The following is a 26993-nucleotide window of genomic DNA, read 5'->3' as shown; positions in this document are numbered from 1 at the left end:
GGATGGCCTGCAACGAGAGCGTCATGACGTGAGTGGAGAATATCTGAGCGAAGTGCAAGAGGAACAAAAAGACGGCCCTTGTGGAATACCATACCGCGTTCGGCGGTAAAGTCAGGGTCGCCTCGGGCTAGCGCTTCACGCCACTCTTGATCAGACTCCCATTCGTGCTGAAAACGCTTGAGGAGCTCGGATGAATCGACTGTAAGAGTGGTGAGCGCAGAAACTGAAACAGAAGGAGGAGAATCAAGAGAAGGGAGGAGAGTGGACTCAGGGAATAACGACTGGGTGTGATAGGGCTTGAGAAGCGTCTTGAACTGTGCTTCGAAGGCCTCATCCCCCTTCCGAGGGACAAAGTCCGGGCGCCGTGACGGTGCGTCAGCGACGTTCTTGATACCCGGGCCCCAAACGAGCTTAAAATCGAATTCCGAGAGGAACATCGACCAGCGCGCCTGACGACGATTAAGAACGCGAGAAGACATGAAATACTCAAGGTTTTTGTGGTCCGAAATCACCGAGACCGGGTGAGCGGAGCCGAGCAGCCAGGCGCGCATGTCGCGGAATGAATCAACCACGGCGAGGAGCTCCTTGTCGTAAACCTCATAGTTAATTTCGGCAGGCGTGAACTTGCGGGAGTAATAAGCGACCGGGTGGAGGACGCCGTCATCGTCGGGCTGGAGGAGGACGCTGGCGAGGGCGAAGTCGGAAGCGTCGGTAGCGAGCGTGCACGGACGCGAGGGATCGTAGTGGTGAAGGACAGGATAAGAGGCAAGCGCCGACTTGAGCGCTTCAAACGAGGCGCGTGCAGCGTCCGAAAACGCGAAGGGAACGTCCTTTTTGCAAAGAGAAGTGAGCGGAAGAGCGACGGCAGAATAACGAAGAACAAAGCGGCGGTAAAAATTCGTAAAACCCAGGAACGACTGCACGTCGCGGACGCTGCGAGGTTCGGGCCATGAACGAACGGTGTCGAGCTTCTTCGGGCTCATCTTGATGCCGTCAGCGCCGATGACATAACCAAGGTAGTCCACCTCGGAGCGGTCGAAGGTGCACTTCTCGGGGTTGGCGAAGAGACGCGCAGACTTGAGGCGATCTAGCACCTTCATGACGTGCGCATCGTGCTCGTCCTGCGAGCGAGAGAAGATTAGTATATCATCGAGATAGACAACACAGAAAACGTCGAGGTAGTCGCGTAGCGTATCCTGGATGAACGCCTGAAACGTCGACGGCGCGTTGGTGAGACCGAAAGGCATGACAAGCGTCTCGAAGAGCCCTTGCGGGGTACGAAACGCAGTCTTCCACTCGTCGCCGTCCTTGATGCGAATGAGGTTGAAGGCGTTCTTGAGGTCGATAACGGTGAAGACCTTGCAGCCTTGAGTCCTGTCGAGGAGGTCGTCGATGAGAGGGAGCGGATAGCGGTTCTTCTTCGTGATGGAGTTGAGACCGCGATAGTCGACGCAGAGCCGGAGCTCGCCGGACTTCTTGCGTACGAATAGGATGGGGGAAGCGGCGGCGGAGGTGGAGCGACGGATGAAACCTTTCCGGAGGTTCTCGTCGAGGTACTTGGCGAGTGCGTCGCGCTCGTCCTGCGAGAGGCGATACATCGGACCGAAAGGCGGAGACTTGCCGTCCTCGAGGTCGATTGAGATGTCGTATGGGCGGTGTGGAGGAAGAGCGTCGACCTCAGTGTCCGAAAAGACGCTCGAAGCCCAGGGGAAATACTTAGCTGGTAATGCGCGCAGCGCAGAAGCGTCATGAGGGTCGTCAGGACCAAGGTCGGAATCGTGCGACGAGGGCGTCGAGCCCATAGTGGCAATGCGGTACGATGGGGAATCTACAGGATGGAAACGAATCAGCGCAATATCATGGTTCTTCGCGGATTTCCGGAAGCGTGAAGACGAGAGAATGCGAATATTAGGACGGGGAGAAGGTAAAGGATGAGAGCTATCGAGGACAGAGCGACCGAAGCCGTTAAGTCCCGTCATCGCAGAGAGAAAAGAGGGAGTGGGGGAGGAAGTATACTTCAGAGAAGTTGGCGCGCTGTCCGCGGACGAGCGCGAAGACGAGGCGTTGGCCAAACGCTCATCATGCAATGCAGAAGGTGATATATTGGGGGGAGAAGATGTAGGTACAGGGAGAGGAGAAGCGAGGGAATGAGAGGAAAAGAGGGACTCGCCGCGAAGACCAAAGCCTAAACCGACGGAGGTCACAGAAGTAGAGTTGACAGAAAGCGAGGTGGGCGGAAGTCGAGGAAGACCAGGGCCTTGAGCGACGACGCGCACCGGCGTAGAGCGACGAAGATTGCAACACGAAAGGGATAAGTCCATAGTGGACCAGTCGATCTGCGGATTATGACGACGTAGCCAGTCCAAGCCCAAGATAACAGGATAACCCACTGATACAATGCCTAGGCGCATGACCTCGGAATGTTTGTCCACCGATAGTTGAGCAACGACGTCGTGAGTGACGAGACCATTAGCGATGGGACGGTCGTCAACGGCGGTAATCGGGACGGGAACATCCTTTGGCGCGCGCGGAAGCGAATGGCGTTGAGCAAAGCGGTCCGAAATACACGATGCGCTAGCGCCGGAATCGACGAGAGCGAACGTGCGGATGGGCTTGCGACCAGGGAACGAGAGAGCGACGTTGATGAAGAAGTGGTCTGGGGAATTAAAATAAGTGGAGGAAGCGAAAACGAAACGAGAAGGGACGTAGTTCTGGGGTATATAACGTCCGTCCGTCGCGCGAACGAACGCAGGCGTCACGGTCGGGAGCGGACGTGCCCTATCGTCGGCGACCGGGAGCCCTAGGGCAGTGGGTGGACTCCCGGTTAGGCTTTTCCCGCTTTCGCGAGAGCAGCCTTGCGTTCCGCGTCGCGCCTCTTCGCCTTGTCGGACTTGTTAGGGCAGTCGTCGGCGGAGTGCTTGCCCTGGCCGCAGTAGTCGCAGAGGCCGAGACGCTTGCGACGGTCCTTCTCTTCTTGCGAGAGCGGACCACGGAACTTGACAGCGTCGACCTCCATGGGGACGACGTCGGACGACGCGGCGGCGGAAGTCGATGGGCGTGGCGAGGGCGGTGCAGTGCGGCGAACCTCACGAAGCTCGAGGCCGCGGCGTGGAGGCTCGCGCATGTGCTTGGCGGCAAGCTCGTCCTCGTGCAGGTCGTTGTCGAACTCGATGGCGAGGGCGACGTACTCGTCGAACGTCTTGGGCTTGGGACGTACGCCGCGAACGAGATCGCGAACAGCGAGTTTCAGACCATTCTTGAACTGGTCGAGCTGCGTGGTGGGCGAGAAGTCGACGAGCGGGAGCAGCTCGCGAAAGCGAGCCGCGTAAGCCGCGCACGAGCCCGTCTGCTTGAGGGCTTGGATCTTACGCATAGCAGTGCGTGAAAGATTGGGGTCAGCGAATTGGGTACGGAAAGCGTCGAGGAACTCAGGGAAATCGTCGAGCAGGTGCGGCTCGTGTGTCTTGACGGTGTAGTACCACGTCTTCGGGTTACCGTCCTTGAGGTACGTCGAGAGGTAGCCAGTTTTGTCGCGGTCGTCCGCCATGCGTTGAAGACGGATGTTCGTCTCGACCTCGTCGATGAACGGCTCGACGTTGGCGGTCGTGCCGTCGAACAGGCGAGGCTCACGAGCCTTGAGCGGCCGAGCGGGCGTGGGTGCGAAGTGGTGGGCGGTGGCCGGAGCGGGAGGAACCGCGTAAGCCGGCGCGCGTCGAAACTCGCGGAGGGCGGCGGCCATGGCAGTGAGTGCCTCGTTGGAGGACTGCTGTTGACGCTCGAAGCGCTCGCGTGCCTCGGCCGACTCGCGACGCATCTCGCTGAGCGCCGACCAGAGGATCTCCTCGGCAGTGGTCGCCTGAGGAGGTGCGGGAGCCGGCGGCGCCTCGATCGAGGGCGCGGCGGCTTCGTCGGCAACGAAGCCGGTATCCCATTCGTCGGTGGGGTTCTGATCTGCGGGGTTCCAAGACATTTTAGTAGAAAGAAGCAACGAGGGCGCGGAGAAGTGGAAATGAAATAAGCGCGCGAAAAGAAGAGTCGAAATGAATGGGTGGGAGCGGAAAAGCGAAAAGCGGGCTAGTCGGAGTGGAGGGACTTAGCTCGTTCCGGAAGGTTGGTCTACTCAAACTGTAACGGTGCCGGGGGTTGATGTCGAGACGAGAGAAGCCGAAACGAGCGAGACGAGGAGTAATGGAATAGAACGAGTAGAATGGCAGCGAATACTGGCGTTGAGTAGACGAAGAGAAAACATACAAAACAATAGTACTTCTAACTAGCTACGGATGCGTGAGAATAAACGAGCGCCAACTATATAGTTAAGGCACGGGTGCGTCAAAACCCTCCGTGAGGGAAAGCTACCGGCCGCGACAACGTGAGCAATATGACTACGTAATTGTAACGGCCTGCACCGTTACACCACCCAACAGTCTTCTCTATCTAACTGACCTGGGACAATCTTGACACCGTGGATTTCCTCTAGGAAACATGGCATCTCGAGTGTATATACTCGAGCTCTGAATATATCGACGCCTCGAACATGCCTTGGGAATCACACTCGGCACCGTATAATGCTGCATTGGTATCGTTAAATCATACTTATAGGTACACCTCCGCCAAAACATTGCTGACCGAACAAGCGGGGTACGCCTTTAGCACATTTTCCGTCGTCTCCTTTTCCCATTGAGATAGCACTGGGTTCAAGCTCAGAAGCAAACCGTAAACCCAACAGGCATCCCTCTTGCGGTCTCGCAATCCTCGATAAATTCCTCTCCACCCTCCAACGCCCAGTTGTCGAGGATATCCAATGCCCACTCGCCATTTTGTGAGTTTTCCCTAAGCGGCGCCCCCTTACACCTTGCATGCACACTCTGGATGCGTTCGTATCTTTCATCGAAACGTTCTCACATACAGCAAATAGAACTGTGCTTTATGAGCAGCACACGCCCGTCACACGACACTATCCACCATGAATCCGCCCTAACCCGCTTACGAACTTCTTGGACAGAATAGTGGATCATTTAGGCTGCTAGTTAAAGCCCTACCAACGATGTCCCTCTTTACATCGTCCTATGCGGCTGTCGTGTCATTATGAGGCACTATGAGGAAAGATTGGTAAAACTCCTGCAATGCCATCGTAATCGTTGATTCATTGACCTGTAACTCGGCAGGTTCTTAACTTATGCTAGGTGTGTGCTACTCTGCCCGAAGTTCATCTCCCTGTTAGCTCAGAGTTGCTCTGACAGAATAGGATCCGTCGTTGAATCTTCCTGTACCCCGTGGTCTCCATCAATAGGCAGTGTCGAAAGCGAGTTCTACAGCAAGTTCCTCATCAGAATGTAATAGCGGCAGTTTGGGTGACTTTTCTGATTGCCGTAGATCCCAACTCACCCTCTAACTAACGACCGTGATAGTGTCAACGAGAGCACGGTTACCTCAACTTCACGCCGACCACCATACAATAACATGTCCCCAGAGTCCTCTACGTCTCGCTCCGCTCCACGTCTTTTGCGCGCCGACGAAGAGGCCGAAGCAGTCGGCCACGAGATATGGACGGAAGCCAACGATGGGCTGCATCTTGAACCCAACCTCGACTCGAATGGCCTCCAGGAACATCCGGCAGGGACGATGAACAATGGTGCCCCAGACGGTGACGCGCAGTTACCGGTCTACACCTCACCCAAGAAATACACCATGGGTCAACGGTCGGTCAAGGCCTTCGTGAATTCCGCACAGTTACAGGGGCATCTTGCCATTCTCCACGCGTTTCACGCGCTTCGCATGGCGATGGAGCAGGGCGCCGACGAGAGAATACCAGCCTTCGTGCAGAGAATGGACCCGGCGGGGCGGTGGGGATGGTTTGTAAACTTAGCAGTTGAACGGTGCGTACAACATGGTTCTCTTTAACGTTGCTGTGAGGCTGATTTCGCATATTGCGTCAAGGTTCGAACGATGGTGTTTGACGCTAGAAGAGGATGACGTCGTGCTGGACCACCTTCCGCCGATTGACGTAGTGATGGTCTGGCACTCGTACTTGCTTAACCCCAAGTACGCCCCATTTTAGACTCTTCTCTGGCAATTGTACTGATGCTACCGTAGCAAGTATGCCGAGGATACTACCCGCGTTCGTCAGCTTGGACGCCTAACCAAGTACACTGAGGACATGGAGATGTTCCTGGTACGTCATCCGAACAATACTGCATTCCTTGAGAACCCTAACGTATATGCAATGATAGGCACTTCCCGATCTTCTAACCACCGATAACCCGACTCCAGAACGTGTTCAATCATGGATACAGCGGACACGCACGCCGTATGCACCAGCCAACGCCATTGCCGAGATGACGCATAAGTATGTTCAGTGTCCGCTATGCTTTGCCCACGTCACTGTCCGTGAGTTCTCATCACACGCTTCTCTCTGTCAAGGAACACGGTTCTGACTTATGGCAGCGTTCATTACGTCGCGAGGGACAGGCTACGCACAGAGCAAGTTCGGCCACGAATGCGACTGTAGCTATCAAATCACCAAGGAATCTCTCGGCCTCACCAAACTTGCCAGGAACATCGTCAAAACTGGCGCTCCAGACAAGTACCTTGCGTAGGTTCATCTCATAACGCGCAGGCCGGATATCTGGCTGACGATGCTCGCGTACCAGGCGAACCGTCATGACGCCCACGTCTCTGATAGACAAGAGGTTCGCAACTCATATCAAGGACCGTGTCCTTGCTGCGATGCCGGTGCAGCAGGCCCTCTCGCAGGCGCCGCGACTCGACGGACACGACGTTGACAATTACACGCGACAAATCCTGCTGAACGTTGATTACTCGGTCAAGAAGTTTCATGCTGCTATGCATTCGCAGGTTTTACACCTGCTGTCCGTTTGCTCACCACCTCTGGTACGCTCGCATGCAGTGTACTGACGGCTCCAATAGGCGAACACGGATATTCAGCGCTTAAACAGATGACCGCGTATTTTCGCTTGATCTTGTGGGCGCGGTGCTTCGTCAGGGATCGTTCATAGAGAAGATGCACGATCTCGAATGGATCCGGCCGGGATTTTTCGATGCTCAGGAGGACCAGCTGGTGTTGGAACACTGTGTCGCTCGATATCACGCGTACTCTCAATTTTTACCTTATTGAACGATTGTATTTGAACATGTAGCGCAGGTTCTTGGGGCTCATGGCTGAGTCACCGGCATCATTCTTCGTACCTACCCTTGATATCGACCTCGCGTGGCACACACATCAGCTCATGGCAAAGGCCTATCAGAAGAACTGCATCAAATACATCAAACGATATGTCGACCAGTAATATCCTAGTACCTTTATCCTTTTCCACTTGGTCTTACCATTCGCTACAGCAATGACAAGGTTGAAGAAAACCGGCTCGCAAACTCCTTCGACGTCACTTGCCGCGTGTGGCAGGACAAATACCACGTACCGTACATGCACTGCGGCTGCCCTCTGCCCGGGGACACTCTCGGGCAGAAGCTCAAGCGCCTCGTAAACCGGCACGCTCCCCCAGAAGCGGAAGCGCTCTTACCTACCGACACACCACTAGCGCTTGCAGCTACGCATCCGAGCGAGCACAACGCCGTGTTTCCGCTGCATCGCAAGAGCTCGAGTATGCTCGGAAGAAGGCACCGCGAGGAGAAGTTCGCGCGGCGTGTGCGCAAGGCGGCTCAAAGCAACGACAGCGGCAGCCGCGGAGAGCCATGGGCTCAGAGTCGGGCGAGGGCGCCGACGCATTCACAGGCGTCCCTGTACCCGGTTCCTATGTATTACTGGATGCCGGGTGGACGTGTAGCTGGTACAGGGGGTGTTGTGACGGGTCCGACGGCGTCGTCGGGCAGGTGTGCTGTGTGTATTTTCTTGCTGTCCCGATATAATGGAACATACTAATTGTCATTTTATAGGCTGGCGGGTGCACTTCCACGTGTGCAGCTGGTGTTGGGGCATGTGCAACTGGTGCCTCTTGCGGAGGCGGTGCTGCAGCATGTGGTGGAGGAAGTACAGGTGCAGGAAGTTCAGGTGCAAGAAGTTCAGGTGGAGGAAGTTCAGGCGGAGGAATTGTAGGTGGTGGCATTGGAGGGGGGTCAGTGTGCGGCGGTAGTGGTGGAGGAATAGCGTGCGGCGGCGGAGGTGGGGGTGGAGGTGGAGCAGCAGCAGCAGCATGCGGTGGTGGCAGCAGCAGCGGGGGAGGAGGTGGTGGCGGTGGTTGTGGCGGGGGCGGCGGGGGAGGCGGTGGTTGTGGCGGGGGTGGTGGGCCCGGAGGCGGAGGTACATGCTGAACAAAGCCTTACCAATCGATCATCAACACACGAGCAACTATAAATTCTCAACCTCACAGCGTCGTTTTCCCTGCTGTGATCCTGTCCCTGTATATGATACTGTCATCAATATTCTTGTCGCCGTGTAGCGCCGTACTCTAAGGTTCAGGAGATTCATTGTACGCTGCACTGCTAAGTGCTTGTCAGTAACCTCGGGCCAAGGTATCAATTTATATACCCTCGGCGAGAGCAAAACGACAGCAGATGAGAAGGAACGCTCATCTACCTTCCAAAGGATCTTCCAAGTGAAAACTACCGCAGGTATGCTTCAATTGCAAGATACGCGCCAACCTGGCTCCCTATTATAATGGTTATACGTATACTCGATATACCTTAACCGTCCTGATAGCCGATTACTGTGCCTATATGGCACACATGCCCAATGCGCCGTAATGCTCAAAATACCTAACACTTGTTCTTCCTCTTCTTAATCCCAGACTTACACGCAAAACACTTCTCCCACCGCTTCTGCCCCGTCTTCCTCGCAAACTTCTGGCTCTTGACAAACTTCTTCAACGAGCACACGCCGTCCTCCCCAGCACCGCAGAACGCCAGCGGCTGCAACGCATCGTCCACGAGCACACGCACGTACGTATCCGGGTACTTGTCCTTTTTCTTCTTCACAGCATCGAGGTCTGAGTTGGAGTCGAGCTCGTCTTCAAAGTCAAGATCGCCCATGTCGTCATTTGAGGGCGACGAAGGGGCGTAGGACGCATCGCACTTCAACCGCTCAACAACCATCCGCCCCGAGAACGGCACCATATCCCTCGCGCGCCACGTCTCGGGCACCTTCGACGCGCGCTTCCTGTCCTTCTTCTCCGCCTCCTTATTCTTGTGCTTGTGCTTCTTCTTCGCCACCTCGGCACCCCCATCTTCCTCGCCCTCGCCCTCGCCCTCACCCGCCCATATTCCCCCGTCTTTCAGACCACTCACAGCGACACCCTCCTCCGCATCATAAAACAGCCCCATAGCAGCATAAACAGCGTTCATCGCCCCCTCATGGCTGAAATCCACATACATCCTCCTTCCAAGCGGAAAATACAGCCCCGCATCCGTGCTCGTCCCGTCCTCGACAGGCTTGTCGGTCAACCGTGCGAGCAGCTCCGCGATATACCCGACCCCCTGAACTGGACCAAGCTTGTTCCCCGGGCCGACGTCGAACCACTTCTCGATGTCCGCCGCGCGCGCGTACGAGGCCCACTCGTTCGACTCGTCGTCGCTTTCAAAGGAGGGGGAGAACAGCGCGCAGAGGGGGGAGGGCGAGCCGTGGCCGCCCGACGAACTGTATCCGTCTTCTGGGGCTGATGGGGAGGACGAGGGATCGGGCACCCAACGAGCGAGGGTGTCAAACGCGCACGCGCCGAGAAGCTCGCGCACGTCGTCCGTGTCGAACGTCGTCGCTTTAGGCGCGATCCTATGAATGCGCTCGAGCGCGGCGGAGAGCCCGCGGATGAGAAACGCTGTTTCCGGCCCGCGGTCGGCGTTGTGCGCAGGACACCAGTTGTCGTCCAGTGTGTTGTTCGCGCCCACCTATTATTAGCGTCAGACGTCAGATCTGCGCGCATACATGCAGTCATAGCATAGATTATGCGCACATTCTCATCGATGATGACCGATAGCAGAGGATGCCACCTATTCCCACTCGCGGCAGCGAACCCCGCCGACCAGTTATGTGCACTGTCGACCACCCTCGACGCGTCTGATGCTCTGACAAAGGGCATCTGATCCGCGTTATACTCTGGACCGACAAGATGCGCGTAGCGGGAGTAATGAACGCCCCCTGCATCGAACGACCTGGCCGCGGCGATAACAAACAACAGGATAAGCGCCCTGGGAGGGACATGAACAATGATGAAAACGCACTGCGCAGCACCCAGGGGAATCAAATCCGCCTGCCCAAGCATCCACCTAAACCTCTCCAAAAACGCGAACGCGGGGTCCTCGTACGGGGCAGCGGCTTTGAGCTTCCCCAGCGCCTGCAGGATCCGTCCCTCCGAGCCCGAAGTCGGGAAACGCGCACCATGCCGTTGCAGCTACCGCGCATATACCCTATTTTAGCATCGCATTCTCTGATAATTCATCGAAGAAACGGAAACACACCAAGTGTACCTGATCAACCACACACCCCTCCGGCGGACTCTCGTAGCTCCCTGCGGGGTAGTACGGGCTGTAGTTCGACCAGCTGCGCTGTACACCGCGCGCGATGCCCAGAGACGCCGTTTCGTTCTGGATGGCCTCCCACTCGTCTTGCAACGATGCGTTCTTTGCCATGTCGGCGAGCTGCACGGGCGGTCGAGAAGAGCGGGGGAGATGTGGAAGGTGTCGAGCGCCCCATAGTGCGAGCGGGATGAGCAGTAAGATGGCAAGGAGGGGTGCGCGTGCGCGAAACGGTCTGCGCGAGGGACGGGCGGGGGAGGTGGGATCGAGAAGGGATGCGCGTTCTGGGTCGTCACCGTGGTGGAAGTGTGTCGAAGCCTCCTTGGAGGTCTTGAGGCATGGCGAAGGTTGGCGATCTGTGGTGTAGGTCATGATGGTATCGTGGTATACCCTGGTCGTTGTTGTGCTAGGTCGTCGTCCTCAAGAGATAGGATGTATGCGTAGATCCGGTGCAGATCCTTCTGGGATGTTCTTCGTGGCCTGGATGGTCGAAGATGAGGCTGTGGGTGGAGCGGGGGGTCGTCAACCTTTACGAATAAACCAGCCCCGTTCAGGCTTATAGATTGCCGTCACGGTGGAGCGTCGCTCACCTAATGAGGTCCCCGTCTGCACGACCGAGGCCAGTCCTTGGAGGAGTTGGAGAGAAAAACGCGAAAAAGGCCCACTCTGTCCGATTTGCGCCATGTTCGCAAGCGGACGACAGAGCGATGATGTTGGGCTCTGCAGCGAGATGAAGCATGTGTGCTGTTCGGGTGCGACGCTGACATCGCCAACACGCACGTTCGCTCCGCGTGAGGTTGGTGGTGCGGCTCCCTGACCTGTCATTGGGTGGCGCGAACACCGCCGGGGATGCTAAAAGCGGCGTTTGAACGCACGTTGCATCCTTGCAGCCTCGTCGACTCGTCGATGCTTGCTCGGGAAAGGCGAACTTGTTTGGCCTCATTGGCCGTGTCGCTGTCTCGAGTGGACTTAGACAACCTCGTGCCCTTTTCTCTATGCTAGGTTAGGTTTTGCTCGCAAACCTGCGACAACAACTCGGAGGGTATGCGACTCATTTGCGACTCACGATCATCTAGAGCTCTTCCAAGTTACCTTGACGCCAGGCACGATTGCCTTCGGTGTGTGTCGGATGCTTAACCGTGACAAATCCACGCAAGCCGCCCTTCCTTGTAAGCACCTTTCCTTGTCCCAGTGCGCTGCCAACAATCTGAAGATATCATCTCCTGGAATGAGACTGGTGCTTCCAGAGTTAAACCTCTTCCATTCACCAGCGATTCTGACAGATCATTGGGTCAGGGAAGTGGGACAGGAAGCTGGAGACGCCCATCCCCGTCTTCTTCGGGCTGTACGGTGCGATCGGCGATATGATTATCTCCGAACGCAAAAGCGCTGACCGGTCACGAGTCTAGGGCATGCCAGTGATTAGCCTCGCCGTGTTGAGTTTGCGCGATTTTTGGCATGTCTCTCCAGGTGTCCGGATGAACATCAAGTAAGCGGAGGTTCAGTTTCGAATCAATACCGCGTAAAATTCGCTCGGCATTACTTCCGCTGGTTTACACGGATTAGCTCGTCAATGATTCATCCTCGCGCTTCTTTGCGCAGCCTAAGCGATTTACGGGATATACTACAGATGATTATGTATGTCGTATATTTCATATGCGACAGAGGAGTAGTTCTCAAAGCCACACCTCTTGAAACTTCCCGTGAACACATGTAATGGGCCTTACTGTGAGCAAGTTCAATGTCACCACCTTCTCCCATCCCCGCCGGCTAGAGGTAGAGTTGAGCCTCAGAAGGAAGGCCGTGAACGTCCTATGTTTGTCGATTAGCCCTGTTGGTGACCCATCCTCCGTCAGGTAATCCAGTATTCCAAGAGCTATCTTGCCATCTTCCTCTGTGACCCACGTAGGTAACACACGAAACTCCACGACCACGTCTTCAATCACCCCATCGGAATGGTGCAATATCATATTATGTGGGCCGCTCGAAGGACGTTCCGTGGAGCTGCTGGTTACGTTGAGGAAGAGTAATCTGATGTGAAGGCCACGGTTGGTGAGGGAAAACGATACGTCTCCCGTGCTGTACAAGCGTTCCTTTAAGTACTCGGGGATGAGGGCATTCTGGCCCTGCGGCAGGTTGTTTCGCACCGCATAGCAAGTAGGAGAAGAAGGAAGCGCCGCGTTGTACGGTGATGGCGCGCCTTTCCACGCGAATATGTCCCAGTGATTGCACCGCTGGATGATGGCTTCCATGAGACGGAAGAACGCGTGTCGTCCCTCTCCATACGCGATCACGAGGCTAACGTCAAAGATCCCGATAAGGCTGTATGCAACGTCCTCAACGTGGGTGGTCCGCCGCGTACCGGCCCAAGACATCTTCTCACTGATCCTATCCGTTCCAGGAGAGAAGTCGGTAATATCGTGCTCTGGGATAGTAGTGATGGTAGACAGCTTGGTCAAGAGTTGCCCAGGAACTTTGTCGTTTGGCTGTCCGGGGCATAACTCTTTCCAATCTGCTGTGTAGAATTTGAGGTGTAGTGGGGCTATGAGCTCCTGTAGGGTCCAGGCTCGTTTAAACCATTGATCTTGACCCATATCTTCAATGCTGTGTGTTTGACCAAGGTACGCAATGCAAATATGCGAGTGGCGATACCATCTGAACATCGATCGTATAGCTTCATCTAGCTCTGAGCTCCTGTGTTTATCGATGCAGCAGGAGTCCGACCACGCAAAACTATACCCCATTGAGTGAGCCCTTCCGCAGAACTTTTCCAGATTAATGTATCCGCTCTCTTTCTTGAGCTCCAGAGGTATTCCCCCCATCATGTTGGTAAATGTGGGCTCGCCTATGACCCATCGGTGAGAAAAAATGGCGTAGCGAACAATGGCTGCGATTCGTTTGCGAATATTCTCTTCGTATTCAGGGTTGGTGTTGTCAATTTCTTCTACCTTGAGCTTGTCGACTTCGCCTTGAAAATGTTTATGAACCTCGACTCTATCCATGATCTTCAGGTTATCCAGGTCCGTAACGCATATGAGGCGCGTTGGGATGTCGCTGAAGATGTATTCTTTGTAAAGGTCTTCCACAATTTCACCATGCATCTTCTTCCATGTTGTCAGATAAGTAGAATGATTCATCGCAGCTCGTGTTTCCTCACCGTTGCGGACGTGTCTAGTACCCGGGCCGAGGAGCCTACTTGTTAGAAAAGAGGTCTTAAGCGATGGTCAAAGGCGTTGAAAACTACGAAATGATTTCGTACAGCGTAACCAGCCTTATATGAATGAGCTCCCATCACGTAAAGTGTCCGGACTCCAAGCATCAACAAGGTGACCCGCCGAGATGTTAAACACTGGCAATGATTTTATTCACCAGTACAGCCTGAAGCGGTCCGTATGCTCGGTAAGTCCTGTGTCTATTAATGCTCGATTGCACCTGATTGAAATTTATCCCTACTTGGCGAACGAATAAGAACGGAATTGGCGAGCGTACTGTATGCATGATGCGCTAACGCCAAAAAGCTATGTCTATAGACTGTAAGTAGCTGTGGAGCCAATTCAAACTTGACAGCATGCCGAACAACACACAAGGTTTTATTAATACTGCTGTGGTGACTTAGCGTCTATTTGTGAATGCTATGCGCCACTTTGGAGATTTAAGCAACAGAGAAATTCCACTTGACCGCACAGCTCCGAGCCGCAACGGCAAGAATATGCCATTTCACGCCAAGCCACAGCTTTCAAAGAACTGGCTCAAGAGTATCTGCCAGTTGGATAAGGATGTCGAGCGTTCTTTGACAGATGATGTATGTGATACAGATATCGCATATATAAGGTTAAACGCCATGCTAAAATATTCTTGCGCGAATGTAGTCACCCCGGGCCGGCTGTGCGGAGCCCGCGACGCCCACGCCTCCTAACGATATTGAGGTGGAATTTCATCGATATGTCGGAAACGACATACCGATTCGGTTCATTCATCGTGATTCCACAGGCAAGCTGAAGCTTGTTGGACGGTGGACTCTAAAGAACCACTTTAAGCCCCGCATCAGCAAGGTTCAGATCACCGAAGAAAAGCATGGGAAGATCGGCAGCGTGCAACGCCGTCACACCGTCGCCAGGCTAGTGAAAGAGACGGTCAACTATGCTGTTCTCTCTCACAGATGGTCGGAAGATGAACTCACCTTCCAAGACTTTGGGAGCAAGAAGTGTCTTAAATCCATCGGATGGCAAAAGGTCGTGCATTTCTACGACAAAGTCATTCGTCAAGGCATACAGTTCGCTTGGATCGACACCTGCTGCATTGATAAGACAAGTAGCACCGAGTTGGATGAGTCAATTCGCTCGATGTTTCGGTGGTATCTGAACGCAGCTGTCTGCATCATTCATCTTGCTCAGACCACCTCAATCAATGATATGGTGGGCGACGAATGGTTCCGTAGAGGCTGGACACTGCAGGAGCTATTAGCACCGAAGAAGATCCACTTCTTTGACAGGCAGTGGAGACGCCTCACTTCAACCGAGAATTCAGCTCAAGATAACGACAAAGACGAAAACTCCGAAGTTTTGGCTGTCGCCTCTAAAGCCACCGGAATCCCTCTGGCCGAGCTGTGCGAGTTTAATCCATCTCCTTCCCAAGTCGATGTGCGCATGTCTTGGGCTTCGAAAAGAGACGTTACCCGAGGGGAAGATACGGCGTATTCGCTCATGGGTCTTTTTGACGTCTCAATCTCAACTGCTTACGGAGAGGGTGCCGATAGAGCCTTTTGTCGACTCGTTGAGGCTGTTATGCTTGCAGGCGGAGACCCGTCAGTACTGAACTGGAGTGGAGATCCAGCAGCCCACCACGCCACAGATTGTCTTCCTGCGTCACCACAAAGCTTCAGCGATCATCCAGAACGCAGCCCAGAAAATTCGTCTAAACTCGACATGGCACTCACCAGTCGGGGCCTGCGCGTTTCTCTCGTCATTTTGCCTCTGAAGCTAGAAAGATCAAGGCAGCACCCCGATGGAAGATCGCGTGCTCAATACTGCCTCTCGATTCAGGGGCCTATCGGGGGCAAAGGAGTCGGTCAGCTGCTAGTTTCGCCTCAGGATGGTATCTCCCTCGCTGCATATTCGCCCTCTGCCGCGGCACATACCCACACAATTTACGCTCTGGGAGTTACAAATTATAATCCCGCGAGCCTCCACTTAGCGTCGCGAGAGGTGACGCCTGCGATATTTTCCCCTATGATCGGATATTTACTGGAGGGATCTATGACCGAAGGACCTAACGAACAGATGATGGAACAGGATGGCAAAGTTTGGAAAAGAGTACCCACCGATTTCATTGAGGTAGCTTTCAAGTTACATGCGGGCGAGGCTTTGCGACTCACACACGATATGATTCAAACTGTATTCTTGTGACTTAAGTACTTCAACGCCATTACTGCAATATGAGTATTACCATCCTTACTGTCGTACATATAACGTGACTCCATGGATAGCACACGATGGTATCTCCCAACCAAGACATCGTCGATTGGCCACCACCAATCACGGTCGTAAAAGAATCTTAGTTTGGCCCGATGAACTGGTACAAGATTCTCCGCACGAGCCCAGATAGATGCTGTGGGTCGTTCTGATATATACTCTGTACATCACACGTCAGCACCTTCTCCTACCAAAAGCACGCTAGAAGTGGAAAAACTCACCATAACCATTCCCATCCCAAACGCGGTCAACTGTCACCAAACCAAGTCAGCACCTACTTCACCTCTCAGGCACAAACCAAACCAAAACAACACTTACAGCCATCTCGCCCCCCTGCCCCGTCCTGAACACCCACCCTTTTCCGCGGGCCGTGAGCCACGCGCTCTCAAGCGCCTTGGGCACAACATACATCGCCAGCTCGCCGCGCCGCCGCTTCTCCTCAATGAACAAGCTCAGCGCACCAAAGAGCCCACCAAATCCGTAGCTCAGCCGCGACCCGAATGCGTTCGCAAGCCAAGGCGGGCATGCAGGCGACGCAGAAAGGATGGCATGCAACCAATTCTTGAAGCAGAACCAGCCTATGTGCGATGACCACGTCAGTTGACTCTACTTCATCGAAGGAAATAGGGGACAGGAAGGAGGGTCAAGCGTAGAGAACATCGGACGTACCCTGGAATATCGCCACAAACGACGCCATAAACGCCGAGCTCCGCATCGTGCCCCACAGCGCGCGGCCCATCATGTGCCGCGGTGCATCCATGACAGCACGCCGCTTGAAGAGGAGCATCGGGATGAAGTGTAGCACGCCGTAGATGGAGAACGCCCAGCGGAATACGGCCACGAACCGAGGGATAGGCACCGCCATGCATGACTGCACCCAAGGGTGCACTGCGCCGCATGGCGGGTACGGAGGTCCGAAGTCGGGCGGGTCCGCGAGTGCCTTGGAGCGCCGGCTGAGCATTTGTGTGAAGTTGGAGGGGGTCGCGTCCTAAAAAGGAGTTGCAGAGTGTCAGGATGGCTGGAGAAAGATGAGGGGAGGTGTTTGACTGACCCCTCGGGCAATAACTCTGTCGAGGTCTGCAACATCGAAACGTCCTTCGCGCGTTAAATCCCGAATCATTTCGAATGCTTCTGGGGGTGCACCGGCGGCTGTCCTCAGCCTTGTATCTATGCGTCAGCGGTCTGTAGAGGATATAGAGGACTTCATGTTCACCAGTTGTTGTAGGAACGGGGTAACGTTTCTGGATGACAAAAGAGAGAATATACGATCTGACCACAGCTGCAAACAGCTGTAAGAAAAACAGCTCGAGCGTCGCAAGGCAAGCACGTACCAAAGAATGAAAACAATGGCCTCCCCGTTGGGTATATGCCAGCCCCACTTTGAGGTATACGCGTTATACGAACCCTGGAGTCCACTGCGATGCACAGATAGTCAGGACTTTCATGCGCAGAGGAGGCCAACCAAGTTTTGCGCACCGGACAAATAGCTGCTGAGCAATCGTAATCCTCCTCGATCGCTTCTCAAACATCACCGCCAGCCCACCCGCAACAGCGCCCGCCAAGACTGAGTGCCATCGTCTCGTCTTCTTCCTCACCCACTCCTGATGTGCCTGTGCCGCGGACGAGAGTCGCGCATGCCGCTGGGCCATCATGACGCGCGGGACGGGTCGGTTCTGGTCGGTGGGAGAGGTGTTGGCTTGGAAGTCGGCGAAGTCGCTCTCGTCCTCTTCATCGTCCTCGTCATCGAATGGTGAGGCGTGTGCATGGTTGTTGCCATTCTTAAGGTCGGATACGGGGAAAAGGATAGGGAGAGCGTTGAGGAGGGCTTTGTAGATCGATACGAAGGAGCCTGTGAAGCCACCGTTGAAGATTACGCGGGGGAAAAGAGGATAGGTCAGTTGCTCGTCGTGAAGGTGCCTATGTCAAGAGTGCTAACCCATCATGGCGGCGAAGCGGAACGAGTCCTGCCCAAAGATCGCACGAAGGATCAGGGTTGAGCGCAATTGCCTTGTCAGACCTACTTAGAAGAAGGACAGAAGAGTGATGAAAATAGAGACGCACTTGGGGACCTTCCCCAGCCTGAACAAAGCCAGTACCATGTTTACAGATGCGCGAAGGGCGAATGCAATTGCGCCCGCCCCTTCGCCTACGCGTCAGCCTAATTGCCCCAACTGAAGCAGACGCATATACTCACTCATCCCACCCCGTCCAGCATGCTCTATACATTCCCACACTGAATCAAGCTCTGCGGCAGGCTCTCCTCTATTCCTCCACACGATCTTGCGCGCCTCGCGGAGCCGCTCCTGGTGATTGGCGAGTGCAACAAGATTCTCAAACGAAGCCATGGCGCGTTTGGGGGTGAATTGGATGTAAGAAGGCTGGCGAGGTAGTTGGGGTTTTGGATGATTCTTGTCGGAGTCCATGACTTCGTTTGGGGTGCCTCGTGAACGGCTCGTCGGCTTCTGGCTTCGGTTCGTCCGCCTTGTGTCCAAAGTCTAGTAAAGACAGTAGGATATCGAGTATCAAGAGGGGCGTTGAAAGTAAGCAGGGTGAAAATGAGAAAACGAGCGCTCTTGAGTCCACGAGAGAGTACCAGTCCAAGAAAGGTGGTCAACGACGCAAAGAGATGGACAAGAGAGATCGACGTGGGGGAGATGAGTGCGGTGCCCACGACAATCACATGCGGGGAGAAATTGAAGCCGGCCCAAGCGGGGATAGAACCGTGCTGGCCCGGCTTGTCAACAACCCCCATGTTGAGACCACGCTGGGCCATGGCTTACTCCAACGGCAACAAGAGCAGCTGCAAGCATCCATCCAGCATGAAATAGCAGGTTAACACGTCGTGTCATGGGCATACGCTTAGTTATAGCCTGATGGCAGCGGTTCTGACGCGTTCGGCTGTTTTACACGCATCGTCGACGCGTCACGAACGCTGAACGCAACGCGTCCAACGATGCCGTGGAATGTTATGTTCGCTGTCTTGTATCTGTCATGCGCAAAAGAACCATAATATTCGAAACGATCATTAACTTATCAATAGCTCTTTCAGAGAACGTAGGATTGGCTCCTCCAAATGCGCCTGGCAAGCGCCTGGTTCACATTTCGGTCCCGAACAAGACTAGCTCATCTCGACCTCGGAGTGAGACCCTGACTCATTTGGTGCGCTACGCTATTACAATCTTACAGGGTAATCCTAACCTCTCTGATAGCTAGATATCATGTCGTTTGATAGTCCTCGCCGAGGCTCTTGTCTCTGTGGCGCGATCCGCTACGAGTTATCTGCCGAGAAACCAGTGATGTACAATGTCTGCCACTGCATCGACTGCCAAAAGTCGTCTGGCTCCGCCTTTGTAGCCAATCTGGGGGTTCACAAAGAGGTCCGCACATCGCATCTTTCACTATCTATAGCTGATTTCTTTGTAGGAGTACGAGATTGTTTCTGGTCAGGGCACCTTGAAGTCTTACTCAACTTCCTCTACCTCCTCCGGAAACACCCTGACACGTTGGTTCTGCGCCATTTGCGGCTCATCCATGTTCGAAACAACGACAGAGGACAAAAATCTCGTCATGCTGCAGAGTGGCACACTAGATGACGCCACCGACTGGAAGCCTGTGCAGGAGATATTCTGCGTCCGTCGGAGGCCGTGGCTAAGAAGGATCGATGGAGTTCCTCAATACGAAAAGTTAGCTCCGGAAAGCTAAACGGAGAACATAGGCTATTCTATATGCTGCCTTTCTGTATCCGTGAACTCAATCAATGTAGAAGCTCTTGCCTGTGTTCTGAGTTTCGCTATGACGGAGTTAAAACTTGGTGAATGTTAACTTAGGTTTGGGGCGGTGTGCGATCCGCTCGTGATGCACGTGGAGACTGCGCCGATAACAACACCTTGGGTCCTCATCGCCTCAAAGCATCCCTTGATCTTCCTCCGCGCATATGTAAGTCGACCAAAGCTATGCGTTTATATGAACGGGCTTCTAACCTTCTGGTGGTAGACTATCGTAATCATGGCCTCTACCGAGATTAGTGAGGAGTTTGACAGATATGTCAACAACAGCATCCCGATACGCCTCATCGAGTGCGGTCTCAATGGCGATCTCAAGCTCGTCGGACGGCAAGCGGTGAAGGACTATTTCCAACCACTTCTTAGTCAACTCTCTCTTGACGAGCAACAATTCGTGCAAAGTCGCACGCGGAGGCAGCGGCAACTTGCCGTAAGTGATCTGGTCCAGGAGACCGTCAAGTACGCCATTTTATCCCATAGATGGTCTGCAGAAGAGGTTGCTTTGCAGGATTTCGGACGAGTCAGATCTCTGCAGTCGATTGGATGGAGAAAGATCGTCGCATTTTGTCAGGAAGTCACTCGCCAGGGCATTCATTTCGCATGGGTCGACACCTGCTGTATCGACAAAACAAGCAGCGTCGAGCTAGACGAATCCATCCGCTCGATGTTCAGATGGTACCGAAATGCGACCGTCTGCGTCGTTCACCTTGCTCAGACCACGTCTCTCGTGGACATGTCGCAGGACGAGTGGTTCCGCAGGGGATGGACGCTGCAGGAGCTCCTTGCGCCGCGGAGAATCCATTCTTCGACAGAGACTGGCGCCGGCTCTCTCAGGCCCCCAACTCGCCCAGCGACAAGGAGATAAGCTCCGAGCCTCTACGTGTAGTCTATACGGCGACGGGGATATATACATGGGAGATGTGCGACTTCGATCCATCGCCCATCAACATCGACCGGCGCATGTCGTGGGCAGCGAAGCGACAAGTCACGCGAGAAGAGGACATGGCCTATTCATTGATGGGTGTCTTCGATGTGTCGATCGCGATAGCGTATGGAGAAGGCGCTGACCGCGCATTTTGTCGCCTTGTCGAAGCAATCATGATGACAGGAGGAGATCCCTCTGTCCTAAACTGGGGTGGAATGGCGGCCATGCATCACGCTACGCGGTGCTTCCCTGCCTCGCCGCGTAGCTACATACACACGTATCACCGTGACACGGGCTCCTCAAACAAGCTCGACATGGCACTCACCAGTAAAGGTCTGCGTGTACCTCTGGTTATCCTTCCTGTCGCCGTGGCGTCCGGCTCAGATCGAAGACAAGGTATTATGCGATTCTTCTTCGACAAGTCGTCAAAGGCATTCCAAGTAATCAAGGAAATCGTCATCACAACCCAAGACTACAACATGTTCGACATGGCCCCCCTCTTACCGGAGATGTCCTTTGATGTCTACGCGCTAGGCATCACATGCTATGCAGCCCGTGCCATTAAGTCACCGCTAAGAGGTTTTCTATTGGAAAAAGAATTTACCACAATGGGCAGAATCTGGAGGAGGATAGAAACGGATCTCATCAACATTCCCTTCACTGTTACCGATCCCAACATGAAGGACTCAAACGGCGATTATACCAGTGGAATACCTTTCGAAGAGAGTATGATAGAAACAGTGTACCTCTAACGGATTTCCTAGGTGGTACTATTGCAGTAAGTGACTCAGATTAAGAGTCTGTGTCATGTTTGAAGAACAACGAGCGACCTATAGGGAACGGTGAGATGCAACGACACACCATGAACAAATAAGCGCCGGACGAAGGAGCGGCCGCGCGGATATTTCACTCGTGGGTTACCGGTAGTGTCGATTATCTTTCACTTTCACCTCCGAACCTACCTACCGATTTTATCTTATCGTCATTGTTTGATCCGGATTCAAGACTGAACCATCAAGTTTGAGAAGAAAAAAACGGTACTTTCGACCTGGTTACGACGGATGAGATGTGACGCTTACGCGAAGCTTTCCTCAGCCTGGACCAAGAAGATTTTGACATCATGGCACTCATGAACAACGACATACCTCTACATTTCATCTACTGCGACAGAGACGGGAACTTGAGGCTTGTTGGGCGAAGGGAAGTGAAAGAGCACTTTCAACCATGCGTTGACCAGCTTGCCCTTGACGAAGAAGAATACGAGCGTCTAGGAGTCGAAGATAGATCAGATTTTGTTGCAAAGGTCGTCAAAGAGACTGTCAAGTACGCTGTGCTGTCCCACAGATGGTCATCAGAAGAAGTCACGTTCCAGGACCTGGCTCCTTGTGAGCCCGCTAGAACCACAGGATGGAACATGTTCGCTAGATTCCGAGGAGAGGTCATCGATCCGGGAATCGCTGGAGCACCATTCTCCAGAATCTCACAAAACATATCTACCTTGTCTACTGGATGGGAAAAGATCATAAGGTTGTGCAACGAGGCACTGCATCAAGGCATACCCTTTTCTTGGATCGACACGTGTTGTATCGACAAGACGAGTAGCGCCGAGCTAGATGAGTCTATTCGCTCCATGTTCCGGTGGTACCGAAATTCGAGCGTCTGCATCATCCATCTCGCCCAGACGAGCTCTGTGATGGATATGGAAAAGGATGAATGGTTCAGGAGAGGCTGGACGCTGCAGGAGCTGCTCGCTCCACGGAAGATCCAATTCTTCGACGCGGATTGGACGCGGCTCGGGTCGACCATGGGAAATGATAAGGACGAAGGCTCCGAAACCTTGCGAGTTGCTTCTAGCGTCACAGGAATCTCGGTTCCAGAGCTATGCGACTTCCATCCCTTTCCATCGATGGTCGACAAACGCATGCCGTGGGCGGCAAACCGGGACGTCACCAGAGGAGAAGATACGGCGTATTCGCTCATGGGGATATACGATGTGTCTATACCGACTGCCTACGGAGAAGGCGCAGACCGTGCGTTCTGCCGTCTAATCGAGGCTATCATGATGGCAGGGGGAGACCCCTCAGTTCTCAACTGGAGCGGGTCTCCGGCAGCGCATCACGCCACACAATGTTTCCCCGCGTCTCCGCGGAGCTACTTGAATCATTCGACATGGCGCTTACAAGCAAAGGGCTCCGCCTTCCACTCGTCATATTGCCTTTGAAGCTGCAAACGTCATCGCTGCCTCCTCCTCACCAGCGATATTCCGCCGTTTTGAAATTCTCCTTTTCGAACGATATTTTCCGTTCAGCCATCGAAGAGTTGGCCGTTACGATTCAGGATAGATCCTTCTTCCGCGAGCTTGTCACACACTCGTCCCTGCGTCACGTTTACGCGCTGGGGGTTACATGCTACGACCTCCTCATCGACATGGAAGAACAAACGAACGCGAAACTCACAATATTTTCTCCCATCAGGGTATACTTGCTCCACGGACATGGCATGGACGAAGGTTGTACGCAGATGATACCTTTAGGAGGGAAGATATGGCGGCGAGTTTCAACCGATTTCATCGACGTCCCTTTCAGGCACAAAGGAAGAAATTACTTGAACATCGATGAAAGTATGATACAGGCTGTATATCTGTAACATTAGTTTCCAATACACGAAAGATCAACAAGATACACGTCGAAGTACATTTCGTTACGAGAAAGGCGCTCTTGGAATAAGGTGATGGTATGATAAAGTCCTTGCGAATAATCACCAGTTGGTGCATTCGCCCCTGCCAACCTAAGGGCTGGCCAGATCTGAGAACAACGGTCAGTGAGTACATTAGAAAACCGTCGCCGTCAACTTACCGTCAGGGTGAATCGCGACCGAGATTTCGATATCAGTTATCACCATCGCCTGCACTCTCACCCCAAATGTCGGAATTTCTGTGTTTGTCGTCACCATTACCGCTGTTATTCTCGCCGTCGTCCTCATTTTCCGCATCGTTGTTTTTATTGATTTTGTCTCGGTCATTCTCGCGGCCCCAGTCATCGGTCTTGTCGTTACCGCGCGTATGGTGGGTACTGTTTTGATTTCCATCCTCGCAGAACTCGCTCTTGATCCATTCTGCCGCGAGTTCTATAGACACATAAGTAAACCACCACAAAGATAGAAATAACACGCACCGCTGGGAGGGTTGTTATATGACCACGCTGCGGCAGTCCATATATACCCCCTGTCTCTTTTCAGCAGGCACGCAGAGATATCTATAGGTCACGTACCAGTATATGACCTTGTCTCCGTTGCTATACTTTTCATGCACGCTCAACGTAAGTTCGAGTTCTGAAGTCTTGATATTGATCGGCTTACCTCACGTTCTTTTATCCAGGCTGATAGATGCTCACAATAACCAGACCCTGAAACTTCGTTCTATGCGATAACTGTTAGCGGTGTTCATTTCAGCGATCAAGCGAACTCACACTACCACCGCTGCTTCGGAGAACGGCACCGCTCCCGAAGGACACGAGCGCGAGGATATATGCGATGTTTTTGGTAGAAAACAGCATATCAAGGAAACGTTGAAAGTAGGGGTTGGTGAGGATGGTCTCGGGGAGAGTATCCGTTGACGCTTTACGCCGAAGGTTAGTGCTTATATACTTTGGCTGTCCAGGAGAACAAATCATCGTCAGCGACTCTGGAGGATAATTTGGTGAGTAATCAGGTGCGCTGACGTTTCAGACTCTAATCATCTCGTCGGATACGGTTTCATCCGTCATATTTAGCGATGACAGCACCTCAGGAAACGAGACTTGAGACAGTTTCATGATGACCGTCGCAAAAGATGACGTAGTCATAGAGAAAAGCAGCGAAGCGACCTTTGAATCCCATTCAGCGTGAAGAAAGTGAAGGGTGCGAGCCAACATGAGAGGGGCCCTACTGTGACAGGAGTAGCAAGCTGTACCTCACCAATCCCGCGGAATGACGAGTCAAAGGGCCAGCTCGAGAGGACAGTCGAGGTTCCTGTTCAGATAAAGTGGCGCGCCCATGGCACTGAAACATTTGGATGGCTTTGCAACGATTCGCTGCTGTCGCGAGGAGTTTGTTGACAATTCCGAGGGAGCGGACGAGGTCGACGCAAAGGTCATTCCCGAATGCAACATCCAAACCTAACAATCATAAACAACGCGGTTGTCCAACACGTGGCCGAGTAATACCGCCGGAAGTTCCCGGACGCGGTGCGCGCTGACTGGACCCAATCTCACCTACCCTCCGTTCTTGAACCTGAGATTGTGTCATGGACTTACGGAAACTTCACCCCCCATATGTCTAGCTCCAGAAGAATCACTGCAACGCGTTTTCGGGGCGAGGATCACCTCGTGGCTTTCATACAGCTTTGATCACGACATATGCTCGCGGGATCTACGGACCTTGACTGTGCTTCCAGAAGCTCCCGGAGATGTGATTCTGAGCATTCTATTTGAATCTCCACGCATGCAGACTTCGGCGTGAATGTCAAAAGAAGCGAAGACATAAGTGCATGAGTGTCGAGTCTCGACCAAGTGTCGACACCAAAAGGATGCTACTCCAACCCTGCTTATCGGACAATTTATTCTGAAATACGTTTTCCGGAAGGTACCTCAGAAGTAACCTCCATGTTTGAATTACGACGCTGAGCAATCGCCAAGCAAATCATGTCTCATGTATCTTGAGTACCTTTTTTTCTCTCCGGTCGCTAGTCTACTCCGAAACGCGGTGCAGCTTCGAATCCTTCGGGTCATCGGAACAAGACAGATGCTTTACTTGGACTATTCTGCCCACTGGAATATCCTCCATCGGTCAGACAAATCTCCGGACCGGGGCGCTTCTTGTTCCGCTAAAGGATGTACATAAGTATACATGCGAAGCCGCTGCTTCCCGACGTCTATTAATGATGGCGGTGGGACAGCTTTGGATAAGCGCTCATATCAAAGTCATGGCGCGGATAGAGCCTCCCACGAAGCTTAGCACCATTACCCAGAAACTCCTCCGTGAGATAGCGGGACACCTTTGGGCGTGAGTGGTTTCCTTTTCAACTTGAAAGATGGAGAAAGAAGCTACAATATCACCGCCATCGAACTATGACACGTGTTCCTATTGGGTGATTGAGCGTTAACGTCATGTTCGCTCCGACAAACTCCAAAAGGCGCTCTTTTACATGCGCGTCATATTTTTCTTGGCTAATTCCAAGAACCCAGTCGACTTCGCGGAAAACATGCTGCTGTAAATAAACTCGAGATCCACAGCGCGCAGGCAATGAGAAGTTCGCTCCGGGAGATCGGGAATCCATGAACGCTGTGAAACTTTGCGGCTTCCTTCCTGGTGTTCTGGCAGCACGAAAAACATACTTAAGAACGCCGACGCTCCTTTGTCTATTCAGCACCTGTCTCTCAAACCATCCGCATCTGAACGCGAACCATGGCTTCAGACGCGACGTCTGCCTTCCTTGCCGCCGCTGAGCAAACCTTTATATCGAACTTTGCCATGTGTATGTTTCTTCGGGATATCCCCGGAGGGTCTTAGCTGATCCTATTATAGATTCAGGCCTCACAATTGTATTTTACGACTGTTGTGAGTGATCTTACACCTGCATATCCCTATACGCAGTTGGTACTTACTATCTTGCACACGGATAGTGATAAGCATCGAAGACGAGGTATGTCTGAACTTCATGCTCTAGAGAATGTAAGAATGTCTGAAATCCGTTCAACCAGGTCGAGTTCTTTTGGGTCAGGAGCTGCGCCTCTTTCCTTGCACCGGAATACTGATAGGTCAATGTTGTAGTCCAGGAAGCTTTCCAAGATGACGCTTGTCTACGCTGGGGTGTGTGACCCTCCTAGTCCGTTTGTCCTTCGCTAACGTTGTCCCATATAAGCTTCGCTATGGTGGCATCGTTTGGTCAATGTGAGTCTGGCTGCTGTCTTGATGTAATCATGAGCATGAGTATCTAATGCTTGAGCTTGATTCGGAACGTTCTAGTATCGACTTGAGTGCGTCTGCTTAATACCCGTTCGACGAAAAATTGGATACCAATTACAACGTGTAGTTCTAAACCTCGGGTTTGATATGTCTATCCAAGTACGTGGTCAAAGCAATATATGAGTGGGGTGATTAGCTAACTGTACGTAAATTCCATTCAAGGCGTATGTCCTGCTTCATATCTTGAATTTAACCACGACCGTTGACAGGTAGCCAGGGGTAAGTGGGCGCTTTCCTTCCGACGTTTGAATCTGACCAACCGTACAATCGTATAGAAAATGTATTATATGCTTTGGACGAGGTTATGTCGTTCATCTTAACATTCTTGTT

The 26993-nt window shown here is 53.2% G+C and overlaps 10 protein-coding genes across 10 annotated transcripts; 5 read left to right on the top strand and 5 right to left on the bottom strand.

The window, feature by feature from the left end:
- Positions 1-2110: 2110 nt before the first annotated feature.
- Positions 2111-3409, bottom strand: CONPUDRAFT_111405 (uncharacterized protein). The gene has a single exon (XM_007775475.1). The coding sequence runs from the start codon at positions 3371-3373 to the stop codon at positions 2825-2827; it is 549 nt and encodes a 182-aa protein (XP_007773665.1). The 5' UTR covers positions 3374-3409; the 3' UTR covers positions 2111-2824.
- Positions 3410-5460: 2051 nt separating this feature from the next.
- On the top strand, positions 5461-8286 carry CONPUDRAFT_158469 (uncharacterized protein; the record flags this gene model as incomplete). The annotated part of the gene is made up of 11 exons (XM_007775474.1): positions 5461-5876; positions 5938-6042; positions 6094-6172; positions 6231-6387; positions 6445-6592; positions 6651-6891; positions 7004-7078; positions 7158-7303; positions 7357-7848; positions 7912-8067; positions 8109-8286. The coding sequence occupies 11 exons, from the start codon at positions 5461-5463 to the stop codon at positions 8284-8286; spliced, it is 2193 nt and encodes a 730-aa protein (XP_007773664.1).
- A 288-nt stretch (positions 8287-8574) lies between these two features.
- CONPUDRAFT_168982 (phosphoglycerate mutase-like protein) lies at positions 8575-11221 on the bottom strand. The gene is made up of 5 exons (XM_007775473.1): positions 11073-11221; positions 10426-10982; positions 10189-10358; positions 9921-10119; positions 8575-9855 (listed from the first exon to the last, which is right to left on the bottom strand). Exons 2-5 carry the CDS (start codon positions 10852-10854, stop codon positions 8731-8733), a joined length of 1923 nt encoding a protein of 640 aa, XP_007773663.1. The 5' UTR covers positions 10855-10982; positions 11073-11221; the 3' UTR covers positions 8575-8730.
- A 1462-nt stretch (positions 11222-12683) lies between these two features.
- On the bottom strand, positions 12684-13484 carry CONPUDRAFT_64787 (uncharacterized protein; the record flags this gene model as incomplete). The annotated part of the gene is made up of 1 exon (XM_007775171.1): positions 12684-13484. A coding segment is annotated over one exon (801 nt), but the record flags the coding sequence as incomplete, so codon positions are not given.
- Positions 13485-14621: 1137 nt separating this feature from the next.
- CONPUDRAFT_18351 (uncharacterized protein) lies at positions 14622-15320 on the top strand (the record flags this gene model as incomplete). Its single annotated transcript, XM_007775102.1, has 1 exon — positions 14622-15320. A coding segment is annotated over one exon (699 nt), but the record flags the coding sequence as incomplete, so codon positions are not given.
- Positions 15321-15889: 569 nt separating this feature from the next.
- On the bottom strand, positions 15890-18577 carry CONPUDRAFT_85000 (uncharacterized protein). Its single transcript, XM_007775472.1, has 11 exons — positions 18148-18577; positions 18015-18093; positions 17890-17960; positions 17430-17802; positions 17285-17368; positions 17167-17232; positions 17005-17113; positions 16623-16941; positions 16272-16531; positions 16175-16204; positions 15890-16113 (listed from the first exon to the last, which is right to left on the bottom strand). The coding sequence occupies exons 1-11, from the start codon at positions 18374-18376 to the stop codon at positions 16036-16038; spliced, it is 1698 nt and encodes a 565-aa protein (XP_007773662.1). The 5' UTR covers positions 18377-18577; the 3' UTR covers positions 15890-16035.
- A 561-nt stretch (positions 18578-19138) lies between these two features.
- Positions 19139-19698, top strand: CONPUDRAFT_131066 (uncharacterized protein). The gene is made up of 2 exons (XM_007775471.1): positions 19139-19330; positions 19377-19698. The coding sequence occupies exons 1-2, from the start codon at positions 19172-19174 to the stop codon at positions 19653-19655; spliced, it is 438 nt and encodes a 145-aa protein (XP_007773661.1). The 5' UTR covers positions 19139-19171; the 3' UTR covers positions 19656-19698.
- A 2091-nt stretch (positions 19699-21789) lies between these two features.
- Positions 21790-22881, top strand: CONPUDRAFT_131062 (uncharacterized protein; the record flags this gene model as incomplete). Its single annotated transcript, XM_007775470.1, has 2 exons — positions 21790-22076; positions 22188-22881. 2 exons carry the CDS (start codon positions 21790-21792, stop codon positions 22879-22881), a joined length of 981 nt encoding a protein of 326 aa, XP_007773660.1.
- A 666-nt stretch (positions 22882-23547) lies between these two features.
- CONPUDRAFT_158462 (uncharacterized protein) lies at positions 23548-24214 on the bottom strand (the record flags this gene model as incomplete). Its single annotated transcript, XM_007775469.1, has 5 exons — positions 23548-23786; positions 23834-23883; positions 23930-23958; positions 24018-24077; positions 24128-24214. The coding sequence occupies 5 exons, from the start codon at positions 24212-24214 to the stop codon at positions 23548-23550; spliced, it is 465 nt and encodes a 154-aa protein (XP_007773659.1).
- Positions 24215-26102: 1888 nt separating this feature from the next.
- Positions 26103-26592, top strand: CONPUDRAFT_158461 (uncharacterized protein; the record flags this gene model as incomplete). Its single annotated transcript, XM_007775468.1, has 6 exons — positions 26103-26172; positions 26223-26255; positions 26321-26340; positions 26399-26413; positions 26469-26507; positions 26560-26592. The coding sequence occupies 6 exons, from the start codon at positions 26103-26105 to the stop codon at positions 26590-26592; spliced, it is 210 nt and encodes a 69-aa protein (XP_007773658.1).
- Positions 26593-26993: the final 401 nt, after the last annotated feature.

Source organism: Coniophora puteana (genome assembly GCF_000271625.1).
Source record: "Coniophora puteana RWD-64-598 SS2 unplaced genomic scaffold CONPUscaffold_14, whole genome shotgun sequence".
In the NCBI taxonomy this organism is placed as follows: Eukaryota; Fungi; Basidiomycota; class Agaricomycetes; order Boletales; family Coniophoraceae; genus Coniophora; species Coniophora puteana.
This window is presented reverse-complemented; position numbering and strand designations above follow the sequence as displayed.